This window comes from Pleuronectes platessa, chromosome 7 (assembly GCF_947347685.1).
Source record: "Pleuronectes platessa chromosome 7, fPlePla1.1, whole genome shotgun sequence".
Taxonomy (NCBI): domain Eukaryota; kingdom Metazoa; phylum Chordata; class Actinopteri; order Pleuronectiformes; family Pleuronectidae; genus Pleuronectes; species Pleuronectes platessa.
The window spans coordinates 17,423,581-17,442,423 of record NC_070632.1 but is presented as its reverse complement, the minus strand read 5'-3'; the positions used below and the strand labels follow the sequence as shown (position 1 = coordinate 17,442,423).

At 40.0% G+C, this 18,843-nt stretch overlaps 1 protein-coding gene across 5 annotated transcripts in view; it reads right to left on the bottom strand.

Annotated features, from left to right (window-relative positions):
• Positions 1 to 610: 610 nt before the first annotated feature.
• The window catches only part of LOC128444267 (cGMP-inhibited 3',5'-cyclic phosphodiesterase 3A), a 75,686-nt gene continuing 57,453 nt past the window's right edge, over positions 611 to 18,843 (bottom strand). For 3 of the 5 annotated variants that reach the window (XM_053426638.1, XM_053426640.1, XM_053426641.1), the window contains 10 exons: positions 15,604 to 15,677; positions 14,687 to 14,838; positions 14,436 to 14,573; positions 13,569 to 13,680; positions 13,233 to 13,346; positions 12,443 to 12,642; positions 11,245 to 11,448; positions 9,726 to 9,887; positions 6,016 to 6,271; positions 611 to 5,501 (listed from right to left, as the gene is read on the bottom strand). In XM_053426638.1, the coding sequence (XP_053282613.1) occupies positions 5,188 to 5,501; positions 6,016 to 6,271; positions 9,726 to 9,887; positions 11,245 to 11,448; positions 12,443 to 12,642; positions 13,233 to 13,346; positions 13,569 to 13,680; positions 14,436 to 14,573; positions 14,687 to 14,838; positions 15,604 to 15,677 (1,726 nt within the window). In that variant the 3' untranslated portion in view covers positions 611 to 5,187. The remainder of the gene's footprint in view (positions 5,502 to 6,015; positions 6,272 to 9,725; positions 9,888 to 11,244; positions 11,449 to 12,442; positions 12,643 to 13,232; positions 13,347 to 13,568; positions 13,681 to 14,435; positions 14,574 to 14,686; positions 14,839 to 15,603; positions 15,678 to 18,843) is intronic. The other 2 variants (XM_053426639.1, XM_053426642.1) reach the window with 1 other exon arrangement.

Below are 18,843 nucleotides of genomic sequence, written 5' to 3'. Positions count from 1 at the left end.
AGATAGTTATACTTTTGGTTCATCAGCGTGGGTGAGCACAGGTTCTCCTTGCTGCTTATTTCCGTAAAAAAAAGGTTTTCTTTATTATGGATTTTTTATAATAAAATTAGGATCTTATTTCCCTTAATATAGCCCCAAAACTACAATGTATCATCTTCTAGTCCGACCTTCAAATTCAATGTAACATGGTCAGACATGTTCGGGGGACAGGACTTGTGGAATACCTCTAATCTGTTACAAAAATATTATATTAGACATTATATTTAAGCTAAATATTTGATAATTTCATTAAAATAGTATGTAATTAGGTTGTTCATCTTGGTTTGTTAGATCTCAAAAAAGCTAAATGTATTTGAGCATTAAGGAGAGATAAGAAAGCGGTTATTGTGTGCTATTTCAGCTATTTGAGATGTTTACAAGAATTTAAGAAAACTAACCATTCATTAAAAAAGCCTTTAAATGTATACACCCATCTTGAGGAAATGGTTCAAGACTAAAATTCAAGTACATAGAACCTAGAACCGGATACATCATTATGTTCTACGTGTCAGTATGAAGCAGAATCCATATTTCAATACACAAAAGAACAAAAACAACTCAGACACAGGGATACCACAGAAATTATAGTCTTATAATTCAATGTATTCACATTACAACATCCACATGGTTCAGTTTGTGACAACTTCTAATGATCTTCAAATATATTCACTGTATGATACATAATACCAATATAGGCACTTCCAGTAAGTCTGGCAACATTGCAGCTACAGTATAGTGTCTAAATTACAAAATGGTAAAAATAAATAATGTATATCTAAAAGAGTTTTTGTAGTTTTAAAATTTCTTTACTGTACAGCATATATGTGTATTGTACAAAATGGAGCATCAACCTGCAAGGAGATTAATTACTATTTTACCTTCACAAATAAAATGTATTTGGACGTATTCTTCCTCGTGTAAATATTAGTACATGTGGTAAGTGCAAGGTACTAGTGAGAAGAAAGCAATTCATTATTTAACCATGTGTCAACTATATAAAAATACTTATTTTTGTTTACATAATTGTAAAGCTTGTTTGGTTCCCATGGTTACAATTATGCTACAGGTGTGGAATAAGTATGACAATGAAATAAAACCAATTAAGACATTAAAAACACACAATCAAAACTGATATCAGTATTGACTTTAGGCTGATGTGATTGGGGCAGAATGCATGCATCGTTAAAAACAAAAAAATATGATGAAGAAGAAATGAACAAAACAAGCAGAACCCCATCCCCTTTAAGGATGATGATGAAGAAGAGGTTTCATGGGGAATTTGTTGGGGAAGTTCTGCGAGGTGAGAGGAAGCGCAAGGACAAATGTGCGGCTGTGTGTGAATCCAGAGGAGAGAAGATCCAAGAGAAGAACTGAGGCACCGCTTACTGCATCCCTCCTTTCTCAACAGTACAGTTAGTCCAATAACGGGCCATGTCCCAATAGAGAGGCCAGTGGAAGAACACAAATAGACGCAAACACACTCTCCAACTCTCTCTCACACACACACAGACTGTATACATTCACAAAGCAGGAGCTGAGAGGGAAACTAGAAATATAATAGTATTACACTCAAAAAAGAATTGTGCCAAAACGATGACTTTATGTACTTCAATTACATTTCCTCATAACTTTATCATATAAATCCCATGTAAAGATCACATTTGATGAAGCGTTTTCCATCATGTTGAGTCAATGTGAATAAATCAAATAATTTTCAGGGTGATTCGATCAAAATAACAGTCTTGTTTTCTGATTGTTGGTCACTTCTGCAGACAATCCCATGGAGTGATACAATCCAGTAGTTCTCAGATAAAATATCACTCGTATCTTTCACAAAGCTGTAGGAAACATAACCAATGTCTCATTAGCATGAGGAGCAGGCGATGTACAGAAAACAGCAGGAACGTTGGCTACAAGACACAATGGATGACGTGATCACCATCAATAGAAGCCCAAAAAAATAATTACGCTTTTTCGATTCAGTGGCCTTTGACAATCCTACTCTGATATTAGGGTTTTGGCTAATGACCTTCTGTCTAATGCCTTTCTAATCAGTGGGTCAACCAATTACCTTCAACTCGTGGGGCCTAAACTGCAGGAGGCTGAGTCCCCCCCCCCCCCCCCGCAGCCAGACACAGACTGTGGTTGAGCGAGTGCAGCAGTAAATGGGTCATAATGGATGTAGCGTGCTATTCAGCCCCAGACAGGAACATTAGCTGGTAGGAGGGAACACTAACGCAGGACACAAAGACATGATGTTCTACACTCTTGTCTTACAATGTTATTTTGATCAAAGGAAAGCTCTATCATATCATATTAAATCGTAAATCACTGTAAACCCTATGAGACAAATCGTGATGTGTGAATATGGGCTGTACCAATACATTTTGATTGATTGATGTTTGATATTAATGGCTCCACTTCTTTGATTTTAAAGAAATAAGGTTATGATTGAAAGCCCTGTTACAGTACGAGTTACCAACCCATAGAGAGATGTGGCTTGTGTCTCATGAGTCAGATGAAGATGTGCATATAGGTCATGTGAAGGGGATAAGATCGGCAGTGGATAATTCATACATATTGCCTCGCTGCACATGTATGTGACCGTTAGCTGATTCACCAACTCAGCGTGGAGCACGTTACTAATTACACTCAAGCTCTATTCATTGGTCCCTCCTGCACATTTTCCGTTTAAATGTGAATTATTAAAGGAGGGTTGGATATTCAGCGGAGACATTCTGTCGCACATGTAACATGTTTACCTAATGGAAAGTATGGGGGAGGCTGTTATGTGACTGAGTTTTACAGCTGAAACAGTTTGTCATGCATCAAGTCCCTGATCGTTAAGCTGTCATTATGTTCTGTTATTATGTCAAGTCACATGAACATGTCGGTGTTGAAAATGTTTCCATGTCCTTTGGAAAATCTTAGAAAATGCAATTTGCATTGCATTTTTTGATTTCTACAGTTAAATGCCTGGGGTGACTAATACTAAGACTCTCACTACCTGTCTGTAAAAATCGTAGCGATTATGAAGCAATAAGAAAACAATGTCCCAAAGATTTGCATTATACATGTATATAGATACTCGAGGCATTGTGCTACTAATACAGTTTTTTGTCATCATGAAACTAAATCACAAACCAATATTTCAGGGCCAATGTGGAGCTAAAGGAACATGGAGGAAGCATGAGTGACAAAATATTCCAAATGACAAGTTTGACATTTCAAAGTGCAAAAATTGAAAAAAAAAGAACACAAACACCAGTCGTCACTGTTATCTTGGCCATTCCCTCATCACTTGTCCTACACCATAAAAAGGTATATCATACAATAAGCTACAGCTTAAGATGCTTGTTTTGGCTATCGTCAATATTTTGAGGACAAATTACCTGATGATGAATACTTGCCAACACAGCCTGCTCTTTTATCCACCCTAACTAACCTAACCCCAACAGTTTAACAGGATATCTTCCTCACTGCATGATGCACTCCGGAGTCTCTGTCTGCTCTAAACTCGGAGAGAGTGAATATCTCCCTGAGGTGCTGGAAGAGGAGTTCAGGCAGATTAACTACGACTCTGCAAAGACGATATAAAAGTCAAAGCAGAAGATTTAATATTGTTATTACTATTATATTAAAGTAACCTACCGTCCCTGTGTGTTTTTAACTTACTGTCCTCACAAGTGATCATTTCTACAGTTGAGGGTTTCCTGAGGGTAAGAGGTCAGCATCGTTTGCGGGTGTTTACATGATGAGGACCAGTAAGTTTAGAGCATAATTCAGCACACTGAGCCGGCAAACTGAGCAGGGCCAACATTTACTGAAAAGACAAAAGAACAATAGTCTACCTGTGGTCTTTTTTTAAAGAATTCAAAGATTATAGACGTTTTACCTCCGCCAAGGAGCTTATATTTCCGCCTGTGTTTTTTTTGTCTGTTAGTTAGCAGGATTATGGAAACACTTCCACTGAACCTGGTAAAAGGACGCAGTACAGGCCAGGGAAGGACACACTAAGTTTTGGGGTTAATCCAGATCAGGAGGCTAATTCAGAATGATTTTTTTCATTTTCTTTAACATTGTGACGTTGGGCGTTTTACTCGATTTCATTGATTTCTCTGAGAATAATTCACAGATCCTGATGAGAACAATCAGGCATGATTACCTGCGTTGTTGTTTTCCTTTTTACTTTCCTCCTAACACTTTTATGGTATGTTCTGTGTGTCTCCCCTTTTTGTGTCTTTTGTCTGCACAGATTCATTTCCAGCAACTCAGTGTTGCTTTGTCAGTGCAGCATGTTCAGTGATCGTTATGTTTTCCCTGTGACTGCAGACCAGAGACGGCACGAGTAAGAGGTAATCTGCTGACTTCATCTACGTCCTCTGCAGAAGAATTTGTGCACATGAGCGCATCAGTTTAAGCGAAGTCCCAGTCGCACACATGCAAACACACAGACAGTGTGAGGTGCCTGGACATCTCCTCCCTATAATAATATGGCTACACTGAATGATATAAAGTACCTAATTTGGCAATAACTGTAAAACACAAAATGAGTGATGAGTATTTTATGCAACAATGCAGAGGTGAGTGATTCAATTTGGCAGAAGTTGATAGGAAGAAAGATACACCAATGTTCCTCATTTGATTGACTCCCTTTATGATCCATACATAGAAAAAAAAACATATTATGGCCCATGTGAGACCTCCAAAACTCTTGCTAAAATTGAAACACAACTACAGGTAACTGTGATGTCTATATATAATTGCATTCTGAAAATAATTATTTATAAATTGGCAGCAAATTTCTGCAGTCCTGTGTTACCACAATGGGTTGAGGTCTGTGCAAGCAGTCTTCCTCTTCTCTTGACAGTAGCAAAAGAGTCTGTATCCCAAAGTACACGAAGAATCCCGTATTGCAAGATGGAACGCTCCTTTAAATGTTTTGGATATTCAGATAAAATGTGTAAAGCACAAATTTTTCCCACCCTGTTTTTCTCTGTATAGGCACACATTTCCAAAAACTTCTACAGTGTTGTGTCTAAGTGATGTGCTGGCAAGAACAGGAGTCAGTTGATAGGATAAGAAACAAAGAAATACTTTTTTTCACGTCCTTGCCCTGACTGACGCCTTTTTTCCCATGGGCTTTTTTCACTGCGGCTCCCCCTCCTGTAGTTCCTCTGGAGGTTCAGATTCCTCCAGCGGAGACACGGGCCACTCCGCCTCCTCCACTTCCTCCTCAGGATCCTCTCCTTCCAGCAGCTCCTCTCTGCTGCCTGGCTCCTCTTCCTCCTCATGAATAGCCAAAATAGGCTCAGCTACATTGTTTAAATGGGCAGACTCTGCTCCTTGGCCTTGTTTCTCGGTCTCATCCTCAATCACCTTCTTCCACATCTCATGGTTCTCCATTAGGTGCTGGGTGATGTGACAGAAGACGTTCGTCCTTTTCTTTGAAGCTTCTTTCTCTGTAAACCGGAAAAATAACTAAGTTCATTCGTCTTAAAATGAATGTACAATAGCAGCTAATTATCAGTGCACTCATATGATGAGTGCATCGGGCTGTATGATGTCACTTTCCTACTGTTCTAGCTGCTGTTGTTGATTTAAAGCCTCAAGCAGCTTCATAGTCATTCACCTTTTATACTTATTAACTGGTCATAACTTTAGAGGTCTGTGGTTATTCAGCTTTCAACTACAAATAAAAATAGTTAACTAAACAAGTTTTATTGTGTTGATTACCATAGCGGCACATTATATTTCCTTATCCATAATAATGCATTGTTGTCTAACGTTTTCTACTAATAATGACAATAATATAACTTTTGTAATCATCAGTTTGTCAGTGTCCTGCAGAGCTGAATATTAATTTGTATAATCAAAAGCATAACATCTATTTATTTTCTATTAATCTGGCAATAGCAGAGAAATGAATACAGAACCAAGCATTCTAGATTGGGAGTCTTGGACCACAGCGCTTACGTGATGCTTCTGAGCTGGTGGATGTGTCTTCTTCTGCAGTATCCTCCTCATCCTCTTCCTCATTCTCCATCTCTGGCTCCTCTGCCTCTGGGTTGGGCTCCACCCATCGTCCAGGTATGAGGCTGGCTGAGTTGTACGAGTTGCACAGCGGTCCCACGATGTGCGTGATGAACGACTCCTGGAGTTTGGCCAACTGTGGTGCTGCTCTGTCCATGAAGGGGCTGACAGGAAGACCCAGACTGGACTCCTCATCTCCCTAAATAAAGCATTAGACACATTAGTGCAAATCAAACACCAGCTGAATGCAGTGACGGCCTGTCAACACTAATCAATGACTGCTTACACCTCGGCTGCCAAGCAGTGGTCTGATGTAACAAAGTAAATTTACTTTAATGTTACTGCGCTTAAGTACATGTATCTTTACTTAACATCCGTAGATATATTTACAGGCACTTTTACTCCATTTATCAACTAACATCATTCTACATTGCATTCCCATTATTTTATTTTCATTTTTAAAAGTGATCAATAACAAGAGAGGAATCTATCAATTCATCCGATTAGAGCGGGCGGGTAACACGAAACTCCGCCTACTGCAGGAGCAGCACCACTGGGGAAGAAACATCAAAAATACATTTGCTGAAACTCAGCCATAATTATGTAGCATGGATGGATAGATACTTTGATAGATACTTTGATAGATAGATAGATAGATAGATAGATAGATAGATAGATAGATAGATGCGGCTCAGTTCGAGAAACCTCCAATTGAAGAAACTCTCTAGTTTCACCTAGAGGGGACCGTTGCATTAGGGAATGGGCTACGCTCAGTTTTTCTGTTTTAGAAAAGTTCATGTGGAACTTATCCTTTTATTTGAGAACATTTGTGTCCATATTTTAGTACTTTTACTTGAATCAAATATTTGAGAGCTCCCTTCCCCGCTGCTGATGGGATGCCACCATTATTCTGGGTCCCAGCCGAGGGTTAGCTTACCAAACCTCTTTTAACCTTCAACTATTATTTATAATCTTGCTTTTCCTTTCTTTGTCCTTTATATGTAATTTCAAAATGCTCTCATTAATTCAAATAATTTTTGACACCCTACAGCACTTTGAATTGTAATTTTATTGTTTTTCTATGTCTTCATAAAACACTCTGAATTACTTGTGTCTGAATGGCGCTGTATAAATATCTTTGTCTTCCTCAAACTTGATAATCAGATCGTTCTCCGAGCCCTGACCTACCTGCCCCAGAGATGATAAAAAGGAAGTGCAGAGACTTACAGTAAATGAATTAAACCAAGGTGAAGAACTGCCTGCTACGATAACCCCATTGACATTCACTATAGCATTAATCATAACACAGAATCCACACGGCAAGGTCAGGGAACATTTATTTTACATAAAACCTTGGGAACACTTTGAGATGTCTGTAATTTCCTAATAGCTTCCCAGAAAGAGCCATTACAGAGAACCAATGGAGATGTCCAGAGTCCTTGGAAGGACTGAAGTATTATAACTACTCATGTATTTATTCATAAGTTATCTGTTATTGTAGATATTCCAATTGCACACCTGTAGACAAATGTGCCTTTGTACCTGCTGGGTACTGAATAAATGACTCAGTACTTTGGCTTCAGCTAGACTTGGAGTTAATCAACTGAGAACACTGTTTCCATTTCCCTGTATTTAGTCTATAATTACAGACTCCTTTCCAGGAACCTGTGATAGATTTACACTTACATAGCAATTAAAATAAATTGGGCCTGTGTTATTAAGTGTTATTCTAACAAAGGAATGAATTTATTGTTTAGACACACGCTAGTGTTGGAAATGAGTCCAAAGCGTCCGTGTCCGCCCTCTGTGATTTCCTTATGGATGGAAATGAGCAACAGCTATAGCAAGGTATCCTGGTTGCCTTGGTGACTGACCCTTATAGCCAGTCCCCTACCTTGTATAGTAAAATGCCTCCGTTACTTCTTTGAGCTGCTAGTGTAAGGCACAGTGAAAGTCACAAATAAATGGGATTCCGAAAAAGGATTTGTAATTTGATGGTATTTGCTGACAGGCGAACAGAAATAAAGGGGAATAGGTCCAGCTGGCACCATGATTACAACCTGAACAGAGTTCAGATGTATTACAAGGGTGTGTTTTGCAAATTAATACTTTACATCAAGTGCTTGTCTGTATGTGCTTTCCATACATGCTGGAACATGTACGCTGGATTGCTTTGCTGCTTTTTTCCAAGGATATTGGTCTCCCAAGGCTGTCGGTGTAATCAGAGTCTGCTCCACCTCAATGACAGTTGCCTGGGCAGCCTGCTTGCGTCAACACATCTCACAGCACTAAAAGTATTGTTCCTGAAGAGCATTTCTCCTGTGAGGCTCCGGCTATCTGTGTCTCCTCCAATAGACCTCAGTGTCTTGGAACAAGCTAGCTGTGTAGCTAGAGTAAACAGTAAATAGGGGCCTGAGCATTCTGTGCTTCACCCAGAGGCAATTAGCAGAGATTAGCAGCCATTCAGTTCCAAGAGGACGTATTGTGACAAAGGTCACTGAATGTGGAATTAGTTTGAAAGCTTTACTCAATTCTGTTTGTTACAGCTGCACTGTTTATCTAAAATGAGTCTTAACATAATGCAATTACACTGACAATAAATTACTTTGTTGAAGATATGTAAATACTTAACCCATTATTATTAGTATTGAGAGGGGGAGGAAGGAAGAATTACAATTACACATGAGTCTGTTGGAGGGATTAAATTAAAAAGGGGGTAAATATTAATTACGGCTGTCAATGCTATGACTCAATTAAAGAAAACATTTAATTTGGTTCAGGAGAGAATAAAGCGAAGCTATCTCAACTTACTCACACAGGAGTTGCTGATCTTTTTTATATTTCAGCAGCATAAGTACGTACAACACTTTCCCCTCTCTGATAAAAAGGCAGTAAATCTGAGAGGGTAAGCCCCATGGTACAATGCAGACGTTGTGAAAATTGGACAGAATGTGGCATTTGACCAATTTAGAATTTTGTGTTAGCTGGGGAGTCTAATAGCCAACAAGGGAGCACTCCTTACTGCCAGAACCTCCTATTATTCATCATTAAAATAGAAAAATAGGAACATCCCCAAATTCCTCTTCATTACTGTAGCCTGGGACCAATACATTTCACCTTATATATGCTTCCTTCAGCTAAAACTATCAGTAAGATTTTTTTAATTTCAACAAATTTAATAAATTAAGAATATTAGATATAGTCTATGCTGCAGCTGTCATGCCTCTATAATGTGACCAAATCTTCAGTGGTTGGAATTATTTCTTGATAAGTGAACCTAAAAGATTTCATAATAAAATACTTCAAAAGTCAGCAGTAAGGTTGTTCAAGTAAACACTTTTCAAGGGAACAACACAAGTTGAGATACAGGCGTCTGTTTTGAATTATTTAGATAGATGGAATATTATTGTTCATTTATCTATGCATCTGGTAAATTCTTCTTGCTATAGTTTTAACGATGTGGGTATGGGAGTAATCATTTTATATGTGGAATGTAATAAAAACGATAAAATTGTTGACTTTGATTTTGGCTTAAAAAGCACTGATATTCTCACAAAGGAGTGATTAACTATTATAGAAATACTCTTTTGGATTGTAGTGTATGATCCAGGTTTTGCGAAAACAGACAAGGTCTTAGTTCACGGTTCACAGACCTGCTCATAGAATTCGTTGACAATGCCCTCTGTCCACTGCAGATGCAGGTCCTTGCACTTCAGAGGTCCGTTGATGTCAGCCAGTTTAATACACATCTGGCACACCAGCAACCGGTCATTCTCATTGGACCAATCGATGCCTGGAGATGAATCGTCACCTACCTGGAGGACCGACAAATAAACATGTTGACATTGAACATATTCTAACATGTGAGTTTGTAGATGTTACGTAACTGCGATACAATTGATTATGATTTAAAATGTAGTATTGGGGTAATGGGTTCTAGCTTTTAAAGTGATAAGTGATAGTTGATACCGATGATGTCACAGTCGTGCACAGAAAGTGCAGTTTAAGATAAATTAAATAGGGTCTAAGAGTTGGGGTCTTGACAAGCGCTCAAAATAACTAATGCCACTGTACTTCATGGTACTCAACATAGTCTTACGTCAACTGGATGAGAAGTACCACTTCCTGGTACCCCAACAAATATGATATTAAGGGGATGAGTGGTTATCAAGAAAACTAAATGAAGGACAGACAGACAGCCGGATATCTAGAGAGTTCTAGATGCACTGTGATGAGTCATAAGCAATGATGACTTAATATTTTGATACTTGTAGCTTCTACTTCTGTTGGAAAGTACATCACTGGAGTTTTTTCTTTAATGAAATGTGCTTTGTTTAAAATTATAGAGGAAACAATCACTAAGCTTCAAATATATTAGGACCACTCCCAGTTTCTGTAAATTGTAAACTCTGGATTAAATCTGTCAAATCTTAGATTATCACCTAATGTCAAGGGACATAGCATCATTCATTTATTATTTCTAATCATGCCTAATGAGCTTCAGCAGAATGAACACTGATTCTCAGAGTTTTTGTGATTCTAATCTAATAACCATGGAAACTGATGAGATCAAAACTTGATCGGTCCTTCACGGAAAGCTAATTTGGTTCCAGGAAGAGCATAGCAGGCCGCCGTACAGTGAGAAACATTACTTTAGCTGCCAAGCAAGCAAGCTCAATGCTAGCTGACAGGCCTTGGCCGTCGAGCACCACCGCTGCATAATAATCACAATGGAAAAACCTGAGACCCTCAAATCTGAAGCCAACTTTCTGTCTGCACTTACAAAAGTTATTGAAAAGCAGCAAGGGGCTTTGTGTGCTGAATATATTGGAAGTGATGCAATCTTATGCACATACATTCCTGTTTTTTTTGTTTTTTTACATCAAAACAGCTGAGGGATCAATGTAACTCAACAACCAATGAACACCAACAATGTAATGTTGACATAAAATTTAAGTAGAATTTTTCATCCATAACAATTGACCTTACTGTATTCATAACTCAGTATTGGCATTGACTTAAACTTGTCTAAGTTAAAGGTAAATAAAGAATCATATACGTTTTTATGGTAATGATTCTGTTAGATGTAACATTTTTAAGGGATTTAATCTTTAAACCCTCCAGATTTAATATAATCTTATATTTTCAAAATTTAATATAAAAAAGAACTACCTTGGCATTGAACTCAGCAACGAAGTCAAAGTGCTTCTTCAAATCAGTGGCCAGTATGGCCTCAATCACCAGGAAACGGAAACGCTTGAAAGCCACATGGTCCAAGTTGACGAGGAAGTTATACTCTGGTCTCGACATGAAGAGGTTCCAGGCTGAGGCAGCGTGGTGGTTTTCCAGAACGGATCGATCATTGTAGAGCACTGCCTGTGAACACACGCAAACACTTTACAATAAACCAGCTTAAAGATCTATATACTGTATATGAATCCAACAATCTTGCGTAAGCAGAGAAAAATATGTAATGAATGTCAGAGGTTCCCAAACAGCCCAGAACCCTCAAAAAAAGCTTAGTCTTGTGATCCCCATTTATCTCAAAGGAGTCAAGCGAGTTCACAAACATTTACCTACGTCCACACAATGTTTTTCTGTGGTGTTGTAAATGTACCTGCTAAAACTGATGGTGTAACTAATCTGTGTTAATCACCTCTGGGGTCACATCTGAATCTGAAGGCTGATGATTATTTGCAAGGTTTTTAAAAAAAAATATCTAGTATGTTTTGGTTTTAGGAACAATAATGGCAAAAAAATATGTTAATGAGAATCGTTTTAAACATATAATATATAAGTATCTCTGGAAAGCATCTCCTGACCCTCACTCTGCGCCTACTGACCCCCAAGGGTCCAGACCCCTATTTTGGATTCCACTGAGGTGTGTAAAATTGAAAATGCATTATTGTGAAATCGCTACATAATTAGCACTTTTACATTTGGTACTTAAAGTATACTTTAAGTGGTAATACTTATACTTTTAATTAAATAAAATGTTGAATGCAGAACTGTATCATAAATAATAATGTCACTATATTGTCATTTTCTAATTTGTTGACACCCTGTTCCCCCAACTTTTGGAGAAAGGCTGAGATAGTAATGAAATATGCTGAGACCTAAAATGTTCATCCAAAAAACAAGTCCAAACTCATGACATGTCAACATCTGTCACAAGCAGTGAGGCCTTACTGTAATTGGTGATTGTTCAATTACACTGTCAAAGGCTGAAGAAATACACATAGTTGAGGAAAAAAGCCAATCAAATGATAAACTTTCTGATTCCAAAGAATAAAGGCGTGTGACAGTAAGTCCAGAAATGACATTTCACATTCTTGAGTCTAATTCAAAGGCTTATCCAGTGCATGAGTACCTGCGGGGCGCTGGTGGCCACAAGGAACGCGTTGGTCCGCCCTGGGTGGTCGTAGTCGTGCATCGCGGCGGCCACATAAAGGGCCATGAGCTCCAGAGCAGGTATGAGGCCTGACATGCAGCCGTAACCGTCTTCTGACACAGTGTAGGTCTTTGAAACCAGGAAGCCCATGTGACTGTGCGTTATGCCGCTGTCGGAGTCTAGCCACGGTCGGAGTCAGATAATGTGGGTGAGGAGCAGAATTTACACAATCCTGACATACTGTATTTTACATGTACACACACACACAGATACACACACACTTGTGCACACGCATTCAAATCCACTTATATGTGGATCAAAGGGATGGCCCTGGTAAGGCATACAAATGAAGTTATGGAAATATGGGTGAGAGGGAACTCTAATCTGCCTTCAATTTCATGCTGTTCTAGACTTCAAATAGAGTTTGGTACGTAAATGAAGGAGCCAAGAGCCAGAGTGGGGTAAGACAAAGTGTGTGTAGGATGAGAGCACACACTCCTGTAGGTCTGAATCTCTGTCATGACGGAGATGGCCCACAGTGATGCTGCAGGCACATAGAAAGAAAAATCGAAATACAAAAATCTGGCCTACTTGTACAAATTCCTCACCGTCACATATTGTTTCAAGTAAAAGTTTTTAAAACATGGGCTCAATTCTTCTTATAGTGACATCTTAATCAATATTAACAACTTTCCACACACTTGTCTGGACCTGATGGGTTCACATACATGCCAGCACTCGACACCAGGTCACACACTAGTCCACACACCTGAGTCACTGGCAGAGCCGTGGTCGGTGACGAGGCTGGGCAGACCGGGCACAGCCTGCGTGGTGAGGTACCAGACTGCATGGAGCACATCTGTGGCATGGACCCTGTTGTGATCTGGGTCAGAGGAGAAAACAAGTCTGCTCAGTGTGTGCAACCTTCTCCACCAGGTCGCACTGTTGGGCTACTTATGATCCTTGTGACAACGCATCACATGGAACTCAACGCTGTGTGATGTTTCCCTCTTGTGGCTGGTTTCGTTGCTGCGGCTGCGAACGAGGATCTAGATCAACTGGGCAAAAACGAAGCAGATACGAGGAGAGAGGTGTTGAAGCTTACATGGTATGTCTCTGTAACCATTCTCGAGGGCGTGGAAGTAGTTCATGAATTCTTTAACAGGAATCTTGAATGTCTCAAACAGGCCAGTGTCTTCAAAGAGCCTGTAAGAGACCTGAAACACAGCAGATCAAAGTGTCAAGAGTCTGAAAACACCAGCAGGTACAAATAAAAAGGTTTCAATGACCTTGAGTATGGCTTTAATATCGCGGATGACAAACGCAAATCATTGATTATATGTTTGCATACATATTTATGAAATACAAAGTATTAGGGCAACTTAAATTCAAATAAAATTCATATTTTTAGAATAAAGTTGTAATTTTATGCTACGTGTCATTTTAGAGGGTGAATATCCTAAGATCAGCCTATGGAATGTGGAGCCTCTTGTTAAGTTATACTTATTGGCTCATCAACACCTAATTATCATAAATATCAAGTTTGCGCAAAAACTGTCAAACCACACGGACGTGGAGGAGGAAACATTTGGTAGTGGAAGACTGAGAGGACATCATTGGTTACATCTGCAAGATAGTCAAAGGGGTTTAGACTTTGGATCCAGAAGGGTTGGAACTCCTCGAGGTTCTCTTCTTGCAGCTTATTTTCAGCCTCCTGTTTTTATCTCATTTAATTGCATCTTTGTTGTCGTAATATTGCGAATTTCTCATTCATGACTTTATTCATGTAATATTACGATTTTATTCTCAAAATAATTTTTCCCCCTTCAATATGACCGTCAATACTCTGTCGAATGGATGCAAAGAGTCCTAATGTTACTGAGTATAATTATCTCGGCAGTACGTATGACAGGTCCTAACCCTATAGATCGTTCCTCTGAGCTCATTGGTTGCTTTTCTCAGGTGCACTTACCTGACTGAGGATCCGTCCACATTTCCCATTGGTCTTCTCCATCAAGCTGAAGATGGGGAAGTTCCAATTGTTTAGCTGACTCATCAGAGGCTCTAGGTCCTCCATTACTAACGGCTCTGGAGCCAACATTGGTTGGTCCTGTTCAAGATCACACACATGGTTAAGATAGAACAAAATGATGCATGTTACAATAAAAGTGTTTGCTATTCTTGAACAGTTAACAGTGACAGTTAGTCAGAGACTCCCTGTACCTCTGGAGGTATGAGTGAGTGGAGGATGACATTCTGGCCAGGGTTTTTTCCTTCCTCTGTGTCCTCTTCTGTATGTGCTACATCGCTGCATTCACTGTGGTTGGCTTCGTGGGTGCTGTCGTAGTCTGATGACACAACCACTTGGTCCTCTGCTGGTAAAGGAAAAAAGAGAGATGTCACAGCACCGGAGGGAACAAGCCCCTGTAAATCTTCTTAAACTGAAGCACATCAGATCCTTGTTTTTGAGTTGCAGGGAATTCACTTCTCTGGTTTATCACTTTCCACTAATCCGGGTTTGCTTTTCTCAGAGATGAGGAGGGCTCCTGTTCATTAAAACTGGATCAAATTGATGATTGCTACCGCTACTTAAAACACATCTTGGTGGATGTGGAGGATTTTGCAGCCTGTGCGTCTGTAGCATCAAGGAAACTGGGACATTTGCAAATTCTAGTGTTGGATATTACTGATCGATTGCTGGAAACGTTGTGAATGTGTGAAGAATTTCTTGCCCTATGATTCTGTTTCTTTGTTTGTTTTTATGAAGATTACACAATAAAAAAACTGAGCACATTTCCCCAATCCTTGGTGGAAGGATGTGATATGGGTCAGGGAACAACCCGTTCTTTTTTGGACCAGATGTGAATCAGGGGGCAGATCCAGGAATTCTTCTTTCACTTTTTTTAACATGGTGAGAGGGTGATTTTCAGCATTTTCCACTTTATGTCAGAGAATAATTCACAGATCTCGTAAAAAAATCATTCTATACTCTTAATTGGGTGTTATGTCTGTTGTATATATTAAGCTATTATATGCAGTCAGAGGCAGAGAGACACACTGTGATACTGTACGTGATGTATGCCCACGCTCTTCCCGGGCAGCAGTTGTAATGTTATAAAGAACAAAGAGTGACAGCGTACCTGACCGTGGTATCCTGTCTCCCTTGTCTATGGAACCCTCCCCAGTGCTCAGTTTGATGTACGGTCTCCCACAGCTGCAGGAAAGAGGGGTGTGAGAAGTGAGAGATGAAGTGCAAAGGAGGACACGTTTCATTTCACTGCATAGCACATGATATGCCCCGTTGTAACTCTGGGATATTTGCAGCGGATGTTATTTTGCATCTCCAAATACCACATATATATGTCAGATATAATACATTTCAATGACTGAATATATTCTAGAGGCTCCACACTGAAAGACACAGTTAATATTCCCCAAAAAACAACATGTTATCATCATCTCTGCCCTGACATGTGCGCACAGATGATTTACAACATCTGCTGTCATCAAAAGCAAGAATGTTTTGTAGATTTTGTAGGATAAGATCAAATGTAACTTCTGAGCAAGTTTGGTGTAAATAATAATGTAGATTTTTTTAATTAGCAGGTAGTCAAAACTCAGTCCAGACATCGAAATGAACAGAATGAAGAGCAGGCCAATGCAGAATAGTCCATATGTGTGTTTGCTTGGACAAAACAAAATGTGGAAGCCATTGGTGTCTGTATAGTTCTGCCAAATAATTGGGAATAACGCCATTCGCTACATCTGTCTTTCGCGTCTGACCAGTCGGCGGAAGATGTCAAGAAGAAAGAAAAAATCGAATGGGATTCCTACTGTGCCGTCCCCACATGAAACAGACGTTCTGCAGATGCTCCGAGAACCAAACCCCTCTCATTCATGAATTAATGGACGCACAGATCATCGCAATGGGAATACAGAACAAATGCAAAACAGTTGCTACACTGACGACGTTATAAACGACTCATTAGAAACGGAGCCCACCCTCTTTGAGAGTTACGACAGACCGCTGACAGCCACAGACACGGCGTACTGCTGCAGCCACAACCTCAGAGACAGATGAAAATATTCACATTTACTGACCGGTTTACAAATCACACCATGAATATTGTTTATTGCAGTGTGCTGGTTAGTTCCCCGTGTGACACCGAGCTGGAGCCTCCCAGGGCTGCTCTCAACAGCTTTTCCATGTTTCTCCAGCTGAGGCCACTGTCAAGCTGTAGGTGGTTCCAATTAAAATACCTCTCCCTAAATGTTGTAAAACCTGCCTATGCGGAGCAGGAAATGCCTGCCGTTAGAGCGTGGTGTCACAGGGAGCACAAAGGCCTGTAGTGTGTCTATCTCCTTCTGATAAATTGTTTCTTGAACACTTTCGAGCCGTACCCGCCCCGTCTAATGGTCCTGAGGCCCCAACAAAGGAAGTTCTGTTGTGTTTGCACGGCCAGGTCGAACCACTGTGTGTAATGCCTAGCAGGTGTGGAATATAAAATAGTTTGATAGTTTGGCGGGCGAACAGTTAGTACATTATTGTCAGGGGGGTCTGGGCAGGCAGCAGCGCTTGGCATAAAAGGTTTACTTAATGAAAGTTGAAGAACTGGCAGGCACTCTTCCTATTCTGCTAATGCAGCAGAATAACCTCGGCTACTGACATTGAGCCTTCAGCACAGAATATAAATAAGAGGGTCGGCCATTTTCACTGGAGGAATCTGTCAGTCAGGTATCAAGTGACTCTGCTTTTATCACAGAAAAACCTCTACCGTCTAGTTTCAGCGGTTTGCTCTGCAGTCACAGTAATTTATCTGGTCCACTGAGATATACCTACATTCCTCTGTGTGTTTTCGTTTCGACAGTGTCTCCTACAAATGACATCTGAATGTAAATGATTTGATTTGATTTACACTTTAAAAAAAGAACATGGCTACTTCCTGCAAATGTGCTTTTCAGTGAGAGAAACATCCTGCATCCTGCAGAGGGCTTAGAGACAACACGAGTAGTCGGGTTAGGATTAAGAAAGAACCACGACAGTACACTTTTATATAAATAGATAAATCCTAGCCTGTACCAAGTCCTGTGAGCCGATTACATTTTAAAAACATATTTAACTAAGTATTATTTCATCATGGATCAATCTGTAAATATATACTTGTATATGGTGCATTACTATTTGTTTTAAATGAGTACTTAAACATAATCTGATGGGTAGTTGTTTGCACCTTTTAACAAGAACCAAACAAAGATCACAAGTCAAACTTGCTCAGTTGGTTTTTCCTTAAAAACTAAAAGTGTTGTTTTGTCCAACAGTCAACTGGAGTCTCTCCCTGGAGTGGAAAATCATTCCTGTTCTCACAAACTCTAAAACAAACACACCTTGGAATTCTAACTGTGAGTATGAACCTCCATCAAGTTAATTATCCTGCAATAGGAAATACTGTACAAATTGCAACATTGTCTGACTTCTTCTGTGAACGGCCCCGCCGCCTCTCCTCCACCTCTGCTGCTTATCTTAATGTCTTGAGCCATGTAATAAGCTCTGACTGGCCCCTGCCTGCCTGCCGTCCTCTCTGCTGCAGTTTAACTCCCAAATTTTATACTCAACCACTCAGCAGGTTGACAGATTACTCTTGGTTCAGAGCCTGAACGGACAGTGCCCAAGCCACGATAAACACAGCAGCCATTATTTCTGTTTCCAGTAATCTACCTACAGTCCAGCCAGATGACGTGAACAAGATAACAGCAGAATGGGAAATGGAAGGTTCTCAATCGCACCCATTTTTTAAACGAGTCTGTCCGATTAAAAAAAGCCGATATTGTGGCTTTGAAGTCGGTGTTATTCCTTCTTAACGCCGTACGTCACAGAGAGCTGACCTGATGGAAAAAAAGGAGGGAGGAGAAAAGAGAAGCCTAATGTCCCAATTAAGATTGTAGAGATTTGATGATTGAGCAGAGAGGAGGCAATTGAAGCCATGTGTTCTTTCCCCACCACTCATTACAATCAGCAGTGGTTATGGTGTTTTGTTTGATCTGTGAATAAATGTGTTTGTTACTGCCGTCTTGGCCGGAACTCAACAGGGATAACACTGGCAAACAGATTCCAGCGTGTAAACACTCCCTGCTACTCTTGTGATGCTGTGCTATGTTCGAGAACGCTCGTGCCAGCAGGTTGCCTATTGCTGCACAAGCAGGATCCCAACAAGTTGTCTTTTTTTAAATATACTTACGGGGAACATTTATTGGACAGGACACACCAAGCATGAAAGGGGGAGAGAGACGGGGAAGACATGAAGAGGCCACAACCTGAATCGAACCCGCAGCCCCTGCAGAAGACTGGAGCCTCAAAACAACAAGTGGACTTTAAGCAAGGG